The sequence below is a fragment of the Gallinula chloropus genome, assembly GCF_964237585.1.
Source record: "Gallinula chloropus genome assembly, chromosome: 5".
NCBI lineage: Eukaryota > Metazoa > Chordata > Aves > Gruiformes > Rallidae > Gallinula > Gallinula chloropus.
In genome coordinates, this window is record NC_140090.1 from 70,828,425 (window position 1) to 70,842,000 (window position 13,576).

Here is a 13,576-nt window from a genome sequence, read left to right on the forward strand (position 1 = left end):
AAGATCTTCACAACTGGACTTCTTACTTGTGGGTGCCACAACTAATTTGAGTGCCTGGTTTGTTTCTCCTCCAAGAGATACCATGAGGAAGCTTTTTTTTCAGTTGCATGACCGTGTTTTAGTAAAAAGTGTCTCCTGAAGCTGTCTGTGGTGGATGGTGTGGGTCTGCGCCGCTTCGGCTGCTAGGAAATCCTGTTCCTGGTACGTTGGACTGGCTCCTCTTCAGATGTGAAAAATCTGCCAGTTTTATTCATGCTTCATGCAAATGCTTAGGACATGAGAGAGGAAGGTTTTCATCTCAAGAAGTGTTCAATAGCTGGCTGGTTTTGTGAACATCTGCGATGGTTTTTTCTAGAACACTAGTCCCTAGGATTTTGTGTGGCATGCCAGGGCGCATCCGTTCTCTGTGACACTGGAGTAGTCTCTTGTGGTGTGTCTCTTATCTAGACTCAGTGCTTACAAGTGATGATGGGAGTTAGGAGCTAAAAGTAGGTAAATGCTTGCATGCACTAGAAAATAATAGTAACCTAATTATAAAGTATTTACATGTTTTGCTTTTTTACTTTTAAACAACTATTCTCTACTGTGCTTAATGCTTACTCACCATACCCTCCTCTGTGTTTCTATGTGCTGTTGTTAGTAAATCTTGAGTACTTGCTCAGGCCTGTGCTGGCCACTGCTCTGGTCACACCTGCTTCTCTGATCAGTGCCGTGGTTAAGTCCAAAATGCCGCTCTAACATCAGGCTGGCTTTCTTGAAATTCAGTGGAGCAGTTTTCCATTCCTGAAGGAGTAGCAGACCTTTGGCTTTTTAAATTCAATTTGCTTTTCTAGTACCGTGAGCGAAAGGCGGCAGAGATGAGAAGCAGGTCAAATGCAGGCCAAGTAAATTGAGATTAATGTGCATATTTATATAGGTTTTCCTTTGACTGCAAATGAAAGTCTTTTGTATTTAGCTGTTAGGTAGCTGGTTGGTTTTTTTAATTCTTTCAAAGTGAGCAGGAAACAATATTAGCAATGTGAGTGAAGAAGAGTTGTCGTACCACCATAAATTGTAGGGATTTTCCTGGAAAGGATAATTAAAGCCACATGCTTTGAATGCAGTTAATTAAGTACCTACCTTGTTAATGTTCAAGGAGGAGGGCCTGTCTGCCCACTGAACTTTCATGGGGCCCTTCTCTGCTCCATACTTTCCACTTCCCTTCTCCCCTAAATTATTTTTACCCCTGGGTTTTTTTGTGTGTGCTGTTTAGACCTTACCTTCATGAAGAGGTGTGCTGGCACAGCTAGGGATGGTATTTTGTGAGGTGAGGAGCTGCAACACGTGAATTGGGAGGGGAGGGATTGTCTCAAGCCAACCAGGAAGACATGAAAACCTGTAGCATAAGGTGTGCTTGACTTAAGTTCTCTAAAGATACTTTTGTATGGATTAGGTATGCAACTATAACCTCAATCAAATTCTGTGTGTTCGTTAATACTTTCATGTTACACTTTAACATACATTAACATTTATGTTTACAAATGGACCAAGGAGGGGAAAAATTGTCTTGTCTCTTAAAGCAAAACTAATTCCAGTAGTAAAGAAAAAAGGATGATCCTTTGGAGACTGAAAGAGGTGAGAAAATACACTGTCAGCATAGTTTGGGAATAGTGACTTACAGTTGATACCAATTGTTAAAGTCCAACCAACAGCCTTCCCTCTACATGTCTATTTGTAGCTTGCATTTTTTGAGCATTTATTCTAATAAACATGTAGCTCTTCTTCAGATGCCCAGGGATTTTTTTTTCCATGTTTCTCATGGCCAGTCAATGGTAATGTGCCTGCTGCACAGTCAGGATTAAAAACCTGAAGAAATAATGTTCCCACTCTGCCTGTTCTTCATATGTGAAATCAGTATATGCAATTGTGTCATTTTATCTAAATCATTCTTAGTTACTGACTAAAACTACCATAAATCAGCTTTTTCAAAATGTTCTTTTCTGTTTAGCATGAGGATGTACATACAGATCAGTAAAACGTTAAAAATCCTTTTTTTGAGAAGTTAGCCAATTTGTTTTGACATGGTCAAGCTGGTATTTGTGTCTTAATGTGATTTATGTTATTGTTCCCTATTTAAAATTTATAGTAGAGGGATTCAGAAATCCCAAGATGAACTGGGGGGAATCGTGTGGGGTGTGGTGCATAGAGTATCAATGAAGATGCAATTTGTCCTGAAGACTTTATGATTGAAGGCCTGGCACTATTTTGTCTGCCTTTCTTAAGTCTCCAGTTACAAATGTCCCCACGGAGATTAGCTGTTGGGTGGGTTTCCCGTTCACGGAGGGTGTTGAGCTGCAATTCTATATGGGCAGTGCATGGTGGTGGTCTTAAATGGGGGTATTCGCTGAGCTGTTGGTGGTGCTAAAGGTCAGGATTTGATGTGAAGCGGATGAACTCCAGGGGTTTGGGCTATAAAAAGGTTTGGCTGCGTGCTGCCATACACGAGATCAGCTGTTGGTGTAAACATGTGTAAAATCCAGCAGTTGCCTTGTGTCGATCATCTGGGTTGCCCACTATTGCAGCCTCTGACCCTCCAGCAGAACCCAGGAGGCAGTTGCTTTGGCCGTGACATTTCTCAGGATAATCAAACTGGCGTAAATCAAGAAGGCTTTTGATGTGTCCTGGGATCAATGAGAGTTTTCCCTGATATCTAATGTCACACGTTGTACCAGTGACCGAGGAGGGCCCTTTGCAGATTGCCAAGAGTAGCCCTAGTTACTCCAAATGGTGTTTTCCAGGTTGGTGTAAATCAACGGGGTTTTTAGAAAAATTATTTTCATTAAAAACTTGGCTCTTCTACATCAGTCTTTGTGCAGATGTACGTGGAGTTATGAAACTGTCTGCCCTTGCATCTGTGCAGTTCAGAGAAAGCCCAAGAAAAAAAGTCACTGGAGGAAGCTGGAGGCTTAGCATTGCAAGAGGGAGAGGAAGAGTTGCAAAATGTGAAAGGTTTTGAATGCCGTCAGCTTTTACTGTTGCATGGGTACTTGGTTTATGTTGTAAAGGAACCCAGGTTTCATCTTTTTCAAAGGATTTAGGGAGATTTTTCAGCCACTGCTTGTGTATGTGTGGGGGTTTGGTGTTTGCGTACTTTCACAGCTTAATAGGGATAAGTACTAACAGGACGTAATCTTTTAATTTAGCTCTCTGTTGCCTACTGACTCGTGAAATATTTTTAGTTAACTTAGCCACAAGTGATTATGCAGATAAGCAGAGATAAGTCTTTAAAAAAAATTTTTTTACAAAGCTTTTTGTTATCTTAAAGTTGCAGTGTTTTGGAAAATACTGCCTTTGCTTTTCATTACCAACATCCCAGATATACCTAAAACTGGATGAATCCAAAACACTGTCCTTCCCACACACCCTGTGTTCTACTCTCTCTTTGTAGCATGGGTAGGAGCTGGGTCATGAGAACCAAAAGTTGAAACTGCATTGGTGCTGCAGCATTTGAGTTTCATCAGCATCCTTAAAAAAATAATAAAATAAAACCCCAAAGCCAAGCAGGTGTTCCTATTGAAAACTGGGATTTGTCTTATTTTCTGGTTTTGAAACAGGTCTGAAATATACATTTAGGGTTAAAGCTCCCTAACGTTATTTTGTGGGGTTCCCTGACTTAAGTAAGATCAAACACAAATCATCTGATTTTTGCTCTGCAAGTGTAGTTTACTTGTGTCCCATGTTGATACTACTCTGCAGAGTATCAGTTATTGTCTGGGGTGGATAAAGACAGGACGTTAATGCCCAGTAAGTGCCAAGATCACTAATGGATTCTTTGAAATATGTAAATATTGGCTCATAATATTTATGGCTTTTGTTCCAAGGATCTAAACATGTTTGATGTGGATGGGTAAACACTGTCATCTGTAAAAAAGGGTAACAAAACAGTGTCAGTGAGAGCTGAAAAGCACTGCCAGCCTGGGAGAGCCCATCAGGGCTGCACTGACCCATAAGCAGTCTCTATGGAGCAGGCTATGCAGCTGGGAGATGTTCCAGAGGGCCTGGACCTTCCTATGTCCCATGGTCTGCTGGCACAGTGGAATTACACTTGTATTTATGTGCTTTCTAGAACTGCTGTTAAGGGATGATTTTAGCAGGTGTATTCTTAATAGTTTTTTAAGTGATTAAAGCTGGATGAATAGTTTCTTCTCTGTAGTGTCTTAAGTTCTGAGGTGGCATTAGGAAAGAGACAGTGCTTTGTCCTCATTTGGGTTGGCCAAAAGGAATAACTTCCAGAAGAGACTTGAGTTGTTACAGGTTGAGCGTGGTCAGGAGCAGAGGCACTTCTGCCATCACTGTCCTGGCTGGATCCTTGCCAGAGGTCTTTTGCAGTCAGATCCTTATTCTTTGCAGAAGTCCAAAACACTGTAAGGGAATAAAGCTTCTTGCAGCTTGGAAATCTGAAGCAATTCATGTTGAAATGCCCTGGAGCAGAGAAGGTTGGGGGGGGGGGGAGGAGGAGGGAGTTGTGTGAGCAGCAGGTGGATTTTTATTCTGCAGCAAAGTGGGAATGAGCAGAAGAATGGTAAGGGGGAAGTGACTTCATTTCCGTTGTTGTCTTTGAGTGCATCTGTGCTTTGTGGGAGAGCAGCTTTTCTGCATGTGCCATAGGGAGAGGTTTTCTTTTCCCCAGCAGCTCCCATACATCTCCTTAGCTTTCTGCTGCTGGGAGGCCACTCTGCAAGCAGCGGTCTTGCCTTCGGACAGAAGCAGGTTATTTAAGTTAGTGCTTGATATTTTTGAGGGGTCTCATGTCCTCTGTGTGAAATCTTAATTTAAAAATCTTAATTTAAATTTAATGCCGCCGTAGAAAAACAGCTTAAACCACGAGAAACTTCTGTTCTCATCATTGAGCTCCTTTTTACTGAGCTCTTTCACCAACTTCAGTGTAACATAAAAGATGAAAGAAAAAGGAGGAAAAGTGGGTGTGAGGTAGGACTGACAGGCTTTTCAAGTCTTGTAAGTACAGAAGTGATTTACAGTTACCAAATAATTTAATTTTATAGCTGTTCTGGTGTTTCTATTCAATTTAGGGAAGCTATTTTTCAATTTTTTTTTGTAATTACCTTGAAAAAAGTCCCCATCCATGGACTCCACACCACTTCATAGAACCACTTGCCCTGTGTACCTGAGCAGAGGTGACAGCTATTGGCACTCCACAATGCAGCTTAATATTCTTTCAAGATATATGCAGACACTTACCTATGTAAATAATACACAGCTGAGCAAAATATAACTTGGCTTTAAAACTGTTTCTGGTAAATTGCAGTGAATTAGATTAAAATATGTATAAAAAAAACTTGTTAAAAATAACAAGTAAAAGGAGGAAATACAACTACTGCGAAGAAAACTTGCTTTTAAAGTAACAAGTTTAGGGAAAGGGAAACCACAAACCAAGTGATATCTGTGGGTGGCTGACCTTGTAGAGCGAGATTTGGGTGACAATTTACTCTGTCTCTTTGACATTACAAATTAATAGTTTATATTTACTTCTGTCATACTGTTACAGAAAACTGGTGTGGGCAACTTCCCAGCAGGAGAAAAGAGTATTTATAATGTATAGTTAAGGTGTGACATGAATCCCCTGCTTCCACTCTGACATCTCTATGCTTTGTTTCTTCCAGTGCAGCCAATCCCTTCCTGGGGAGATGCAGGAGTACCTTTGTGCATCGTTTCACCAACAAGCTCACAATTCCTCCTCTTGTTAACTTCTCTGTGACTGGTTTAGCTGTGTGACAGGCTTTATTCTGACTTGAATCTTTTTTGTAAAGAACAGTATAATCTCCAAGTGTTCTTATTGTCTGCACAGCCTTAACAATGTGCTAATAAAACAGAAAACATTATTTTTAGGAGTGAAGCAAGGAGGCCTCTAATGCTGCTGACTGCTTAAGGGTCGTGCAATAAAACAGTGGAAATAGCCCAGTTGTGTAGAGCCTTTCTTCAGCATAGGAGGTTCAGTACTTGGATCTGAATTAGGGGTTGTGCTTTCGAGACTGGCTTTGTCTTCTGTCATCCTGTCGCTGGATGATACTAACTGGATAACTTGCTCATCCAGAGTTCTCTCTGTCACTAAAACTGTTCACACAGCAGTGAAGGAATACCAAAACGTGAATGATTCACAGTAGTTTGGGTCTACAGGGTTAAGCATAGAAGTTCGTTTATGAGACTTAACACATGCAAACAGCACTTACAGCCATGTGGTAGAACATATTGGATACATCAAATTATCCTTCTAAGGCTTGGGTTCCTTGGGTTTTTTTTCTTCCCTGCACTGCTTGTGCTGAAAAATGTTGGCAGGCTGCTGGCCTGCAAATGTGGAGGTGCAGACTGCACCTGCTCCAGGCGGGTGTGTTTATAAGGAGCCGTCCTTAACAGAGAAGACACCACATCTTCAGTTAAAGGTAGAGGTATAGCCCTCATATTTTGGGTGGCTGTCAGTAGCCCACTACGTCATCGCACTTTCTGACAGTAAAGAGTAGCTGGATCAGTTCCTGTTTACACTGAGTAAAGTGGGATTTGCACAGCTTGAATATTTATGTTGACTTTAATATTGCAGTACATAATTGGGCAAAAAGAATGCTTTAGATTTAACACAGGAACACAAAACCAAGGTTCAAATACACTCAAGTTCTTATTCCTTAGGAAAAGTATGTACTGCCGCCATACAGTCTCTTTAATGTGGTATCTGAAAGGAGATGATGATTATTTCATTAGCTTACTCTGTGTAAAGAAGGACTTGAATGAAATATGCAGCGCTGGGTTAGAATATTTGATTTGTAACCCGTTTGGGCTGTAGTATGAGAAGTTATTTATGCCTGTGTCGCTGCTGGAAGAAGCAGTAATAGACACCCCCATATCAACACCGCCTTTGTTTCGGAACAAACACTTGTGTAGATGTGTGGTTTGCTGGCTGGGGGAACTGATACCGCTGAAAATAAAACCATTTTAAAAACCCAGAAGTTAAAACAAATATTCAAACTCATCCAAAGAGTAGTTTCTCCTACCCGTTCCACCATCTGACTTTACAGACATCTACTGGCATGAGGCTGGGGAGGCAGAAAGACTGAATGGCTGGGAAGGTTAGAGGAAGGTGTGACTGCTCTTATTTATTTATTGCAAATACTACCTTGTGTCAGTTTAAGAGTGTAACTCAACAGTTTGACTTGAGTGCTTGTGTACAGAATCACTGTTTGTTAGTAAAATCAGTTACTATAATCTTGAACAAAGCTACTTACCTAGTGTAATTGAAGTATTTTTCATTTTACACATTGCAGTTAGAAAATCTTACGTCTGAATGTACACCTTACTTATCTGACCAGTGTGTAAGGTGAGACATAAATGAAACCTAACCCCCTTGTAACATTTAAAATATATATATATACGTCAACATATTGTCAAATATTAATGATATTTGATGCCCTGATCAGGAGAATAAAACAAAAAGATTTTAAGGTGTTTTTCCAAAAATATTTGTTTCCCTAGAACAGGTTGAATTACTCAATTCTATGTCATAACTAACACTTACAGGAGAGAGGATGAACAGTTGACTTCCTAATGCCAGAAGATAGCGAAGGTGACCCTCTCCTCTTAACCATCCCCTCATACTCCTTAGGCGTGTTTCTGCCAGCTTACTTGTGTAGCTGACGGTGTTGGCTAAAGCTGAGGCTTTGATTCAGACTGGAACCTGCCTGTTTCATAGGGAGGCTGGAACTGAGATCAAGAGACACCCAGTTTGCTTCCAACAAGTCTCTTGGCAGACAAGATACTGGAGGAGGGGAAGAAAGACCAGGCTGTTCCTTAAAAACAAGCAGGAGAGAAATAGCAAGAGCAGAAAAACACAAGGTGCTCCTTAAAGAAGGAACGCTCAGATGCAGCACAGTCTAGCTCAGATGCTCAGACCTGAAATCAGCCGTACCCGTTAGCGATGCGGTGTGCGCACTGCTGGTTTGCAGTGCTGGAAACTCTCAAACAGGAGATGGATTGCACTGCATAGAGAAACTGAATGGGGATGTCTGAAAACAGCCATAAAAAATCAGCATAGAAGGTAGGTTAAAGATTTGTTGCTAGGTGATCTAACGATTTCACCTCTTTTCTCTTGCTCTGTCTTTCTCTTACGGTGGTATTTATTCTTTCTTAACGTACTGAATGCATATAAGATGTAAACATATCAAGTCAGTGCTTTCTGGGGTGTTCTTTGGCAAGATAAATTTTCCTTGCATTTGGTCTCTTGCTCTTATTTTTTTTTTTCCTTCAGTCCTCCTTGTTTCTCTGACCTCATTATTATTTTTGAGCTGCTTTTGTGATTTGGCATTGAAAACAGTTATTCCAACAAAAGCAGCACAGCATGTTACTTAGACTTTACAAAGTGTCAGATGGGGATTCTAAGGACTTAATGTTGCAGCCTAAAATCAACAGTTCCAAGTTCCTGGAATAAATTGGAAGCTTTTGTTAAATAGAGCTTACTTCTAAGTAGAGAAATGCATATCCTCCTGACGAAGGTGCAATGTACTAGTTTCTCTCTGTAGCCCAATTACAGGTCTAAAATACGGAACAGAATAGGGAGGCCAACGCCATGAGCTATATAAGGATCAAATCATGGGAGGACATGACCTGTTTTCTTCTGTAGCAGTATCAAAGTTCACTTCAGTATCAACTAGGAGAGCCTAACTAGGCTGGGGGAAGCAGAGTTAGATTAACAAGTGACACAATCACTGGCTCTTCCTAGTTTCTTTTGCCTCCCATTGGAGTAATTGAGCTGCAGGCCAGGAATGCAGAGGAGCAGTTTACTTTGAATCATCTTGGCATGACAGCTTATGTGTGTTGGGCTAAATTGGGCTAAAATGTGTGAGTCAGCTGAGCAAGAGTGATGGCTCCCACCAGGACAAAATGAGGTCTTAGTTTACGTTTGATTTCTCTGTGTGTGTTCATCCTTTCTGAGCAGTCTACATTTAGTGCCTGGCTGCTGCAGGGGTGTAGGATCCCTCATTCCCACCTGTGCCTTGGTCTTTGTAGGCACCAGTCTTGCCAATGCAAGCAGCATAGCACACTTAGGAAACACAAGCTAGTACCACACAGGAAGATGATCACCATGGTAGAATCCAAAAGTAGCCTTACAGCAAAGCTGACTTTTCTTTTAGGCAAAAGAATTTCACCCAAAAAATGGAGAAGTGGAGAGAATCCCCTATCGCAATTCCCAGCCTTTGAGATCTGTATTTTCTGTAAATACTTCTGTGTTGTTGCCAGTCCCATGCTGAGAAGGAGGTGCAGATTTTTAGATCCCCAAAAGCTGAGCACATTTTTTAACAAGTGTCCTTTTTAAAAAGAAAAAAGGAGGAAAAAAAAAAAATCAGAGCAAGATGCAAATAAATAATAAAAGAATGGCTGATTTGTTTGAAATTTTTCCAGCAGAACAGTAGGGGTTATATGAATGTCAGCCTGGGCCCAACAGAGCGGGCATTGAACCAGACCTAATAAGAACAACCGGACCCAATACCCATATTATGTTCAGTAACTGAGGGGTTTTTTTGTAGTACAAGGACTTTAATGTTGTAATCTTAATGGCTAGAGGTAACAAACCACTCAGAAAGGGAAGAGGGGAAAAAAATGAAGTCCAAAGCAATTAGAAAAATCTCTTTTGTGGATTTTTAGGTATTGCCTGTCACATTTGTGTCTCTTTACTGCTGAATGGGCTTTTCTCTCACTGTAAGAATGAATTGCAAAGTAACGGACTTGAACTAATTATATCCTGTAAACCTATAATAATAACAATAAGTTTTTGAAGTTCAGACATGCGTGTAGTTGGTCCAACCACCCGAGTGGATCAGCAGTTGAGCAACTATTTGCCACTTGGGGTTAATGGGATTCAGGAGCATTTTAGGAAAAAAACAGTTGGATATGGCAACTTCTGGGAAGAAGTAACTGAAGAGCAGGAGTCGCAGCTGGCTGCCAGTTCAATCAAGGTTCTTGCCATCTGCATTTCTAGACTGCTTTTCTAGAGTTGCCAGCAGGTGCTGGAAGGTGTCTGTTGTGACTCAGAGGTCTATACCCCATTGCAGATGGAGAACTGTGTAGGTTGAGAAGTCTGGTCTCAAGGTCTTCATACTTTGTGGCATTTGAAGAGTGAGCTCATGGTCTTGTGTCTTCTTATGGTGTTTTTTTTCTTTTACTTCTTAAACCCTGCTTTTCAGGGGGAGGGGAAGACATTGTATATGGTTACATTTATTAGGGTGTATCTTCTAATCTGAACAGAGGGATGCTGAGCTGTGATAGTATCCCCAAACACTGTCCCAAGAGGTTTATTCTTCTGCTTCAGTGCTCCTGGATGGAAAAGACAATAGTTCATTCTTTAGAATAACTTAAGCCCCTTTATACTTCTACTAGATTATTCCCAAACCCCCACTTCTTTGAAGCAAGCCCCTTGTCTTCTCCCCAGCATCCCCAAATTGATTGCACGCAGCAGTCTTCACAGTCATCAGTCAGTAAATGCAGAATGAACTTGAGCGGTACTCAAGCAGCAAGTGCAAAGCTCACTGGTGTGCTTCCACAGCCTCTGTAACAACACTGTCAGAGTTCATAGAGCTTGGATGTGAGTAATGTGTCCCAGAACATAGTATGTTCATCCAGTATGGCAGGTACATCTTGTGAGCTCTGCGTGCCACTGGATAATGTTGCATCCCAGAGTGTGTTTTCTCCCTCAAAAACAACAACAACAAAAAAGGAGGACGGTGGAAAGAAAGTAATGACAACCTGTAGTGATTGTTTTTTAGAAGGGTGTTGGTTGTACTTCATCTCAATCCCCAAATGTATCATAACCTATATGTTTGGTAGCAGGGCAGCAGTGCCCTAGGATTCCATCCTTGTGCTGTCCCTTGCAGCATGCCAGCAAAGCCTCTTGGGCGTCAGTGTGGGAAACTGGCAGAAAACCAGTTTGCATCCTCCTGCCAGTCTGGTTTGTGGTGTGGCTGCACAGAAGAGGGTGTAGTACAAGGACTGAAACAGCTTGTCACAGGCAGGAGGACAGCTTGGGTCACTGAAACTGGGTTTAACAGGGATGTCCCCAAATGTTTCACCTGGAAAATATGTTAAGGTTGTAGTTGGCAGGGTTCAGATGCCCCGTGTCAGTTCACTGTTTACAGAACGTCCCGAACAGAAGTTGCTGACCCAAAGGAGGGATGCAGAACTGTACCACAGAGCAAGGATGCTTTAAACCACCGATAGCTTAATGTTGCTTGACATCTCTCATTCCTTCATGTTTGGCTTTTTTTTCCTCTGAAGAGGTGAATTATTTACATACCACATACATTTGCATGCAAATACTTTTATATTAAATATATTGAATCTAGATATTTACATGTTAAAACGTATTTTCATAACACACTATCTCTTACTACAAATCTTGCTTCTCTTTCTTCTCACCTGAGAAGACATCCCTCTTCAGTACCCATTTGAGGAACAGTGTTCCTGAGTGCTTCTGAGCCTGATTTTTTTTATATTGAGGTGTCTGCTTTCCTGCTTTTGATCCAGTTTGGTTTGTGTTTACAAGTGCTTATCAGGTTTCCTAAATGAAGACATGAAAGTTTTTTGGTTTGCTTTCCCTAATGTAATGAGCTTTAGTGAGGATCGTGGTGCACAAGAGGAGGAAAGCTAAAACTCAGCTGTTTGCTGTGGGTGCAGCTGCAGTCCTGTGCAACCCAACGTACAACCTTTTCTGCAGTTCCCTCAGTATCTCTGAGTTCCTCCTGAAAACGCAGGCACCAGCGGAGCTCTGCAGACATCCCCTGTCAGTCTTCCAGCAGCCCGGCGCCTTCCCCTTAAGCTGGGGTTACAAGATGCTTCGGAAATGCTGTAATTGAGGAATGTCTTCGTTCGAGTTGGGATCTGAGCTCTGAGAGGATGTTAAACAGAGGCCCCGTCTTCGGGGTGTGTTTGGTTGAACATGTCAGGAAGGAGAGCTATATAAAAAGCCGTGGGGGAGTTGATGAATGCAGTGTAAAATGATACAGGAAAGTTTGTCATAAAATATATTATGGTCATTTTGAATGTCATAATTCTTAATTGTATGCTGCTGGGTTTCTATTTGAACTTGAATAGTGATGGCTATGCATTATCAGAGAAATCATTGATGGTTTTAAACACTTTTCTAAAATCTTTCATTATTGTTGTGATTATGATTCTTACTTCTTTAATTTTTGATCTTGCTCTGCAGAGATTACAGAGGTTAAAAAGAACGTTAGTTGTGTCCAGACTTGAGTTATATTCAGTGCCCTCTTTTTAATGGTTAGTCTTTCTTTCTCCTTCTTTGTTTCAGGTGAAGCCTACCATCCTCAGTGTTGAAGCATGAGTGCTGATGCCAGTCAGGTGGTGATCACTACTCCTCCCCCGGCCACGATGCCTCACAAAGAGCGGTACTTCGATCGCATCAACGAGAATGACCCGGAGTATATTCGAGAGAGAAACATGTCTCCTGACTTGAGGCAGGACTTCAATATGATGGAGCAAAGGAAGAGGGTCACTCAGATACTGCAGAGCCCTGTGAGTTGGGAGAAAGGGGGGGATCAGAATGAAGGAGTATTGTTTTGTTGAGATTCCTGGTTAATTTTCTGAGACTTAAAAAAAGAAATCTGCATCACAGCTAGCTAGAATAGCTCTGGACCATCTTTTAAGAAGAGTCACTAAACAGATCATCCAACATTTTGTCTGCACAGTTTTTTGCCTGTGAACAAGCAGCCTTTATTGTGTTGTTTTTTCCTCTAATGCTTTTATGGTCTTATGCTTCCTTGCAGTATTGCAGAAAGATCTGGCTGGCTGCAGGGTACCTAATTAATACTTAGGGGCAGGGAAGAAAGTGAAGGAGTCACCAGTCAAATAGGAACAAATTAGGGCATTGGGTAATGTTCTGCTTTCTGGGTTTGAATATTAACCTATCATTTGCATTAGGAATGCTTTAATTAACAATTTTAATTAGGTTAAGTTTGTTTAAAAGCTAGACTGTGTCTTCTTTTCATGTCCTTGGGGGTGAACATACCCATACATGGCCATATTGGCACTCATCTGCTAGTTCTGTAAGCTCAGTGCTTGTCGGCTACATATAAATCTGTGGAACCACCCTGAAAGTGGTTTTAATTTATATTTTAATGCATGCATTCTTTGTGTTTAACCTGACAAGTACATTGGAAAGTAATACTGTTGCCTTGAGTATTTTGAAGCCGTAGGGAGTAAGGACTATGAAAGGGTGAGCCTTTGGGGGTGTTGGGGTGTACTGTGGGTAATGAGGATAACGGGACTGGGAAGGGGGTTAAGCAGCTTTGCAGATCTTCCTCTCTTTGGTTCCTCTGTAAGTTGGGGTGCTTCTTCTGCAGGTTTTTTAAAGCTTTTTCATATGTAATGAGATTGCAAACAGCTGTTAGTAATCACCCTATTATAGTCATCCATGAATAACAGGATTGTTTGCTAAAGTGTTGTCATGGAGTGCCTCTTGGATCTGTGTCTTGCTCTGAGTATAATGTGAACCTGTTGACTAAGGAATTTATTACTTGCAAGT

General features: G+C 41.3%; 1 protein-coding gene across 1 annotated transcript in view; it reads left to right on the forward strand.

Annotated features, from left to right (window-relative positions):
* The window catches only part of ADD3 (adducin 3), a 97,730-nt gene that overhangs the window by 57,560 nt on the left and 26,594 nt on the right, over nucleotides 1-13,576 (forward strand). The window contains exon 3 of the mRNA XM_084265024.1: nucleotides 12,344-12,567. Within this exon, the coding sequence (XP_084121150.1) occupies nucleotides 12,373-12,567 (195 nt within the window). The 5' untranslated portion in view covers nucleotides 12,344-12,372. The remainder of the gene's footprint in view (nucleotides 1-12,343; nucleotides 12,568-13,576) is intronic.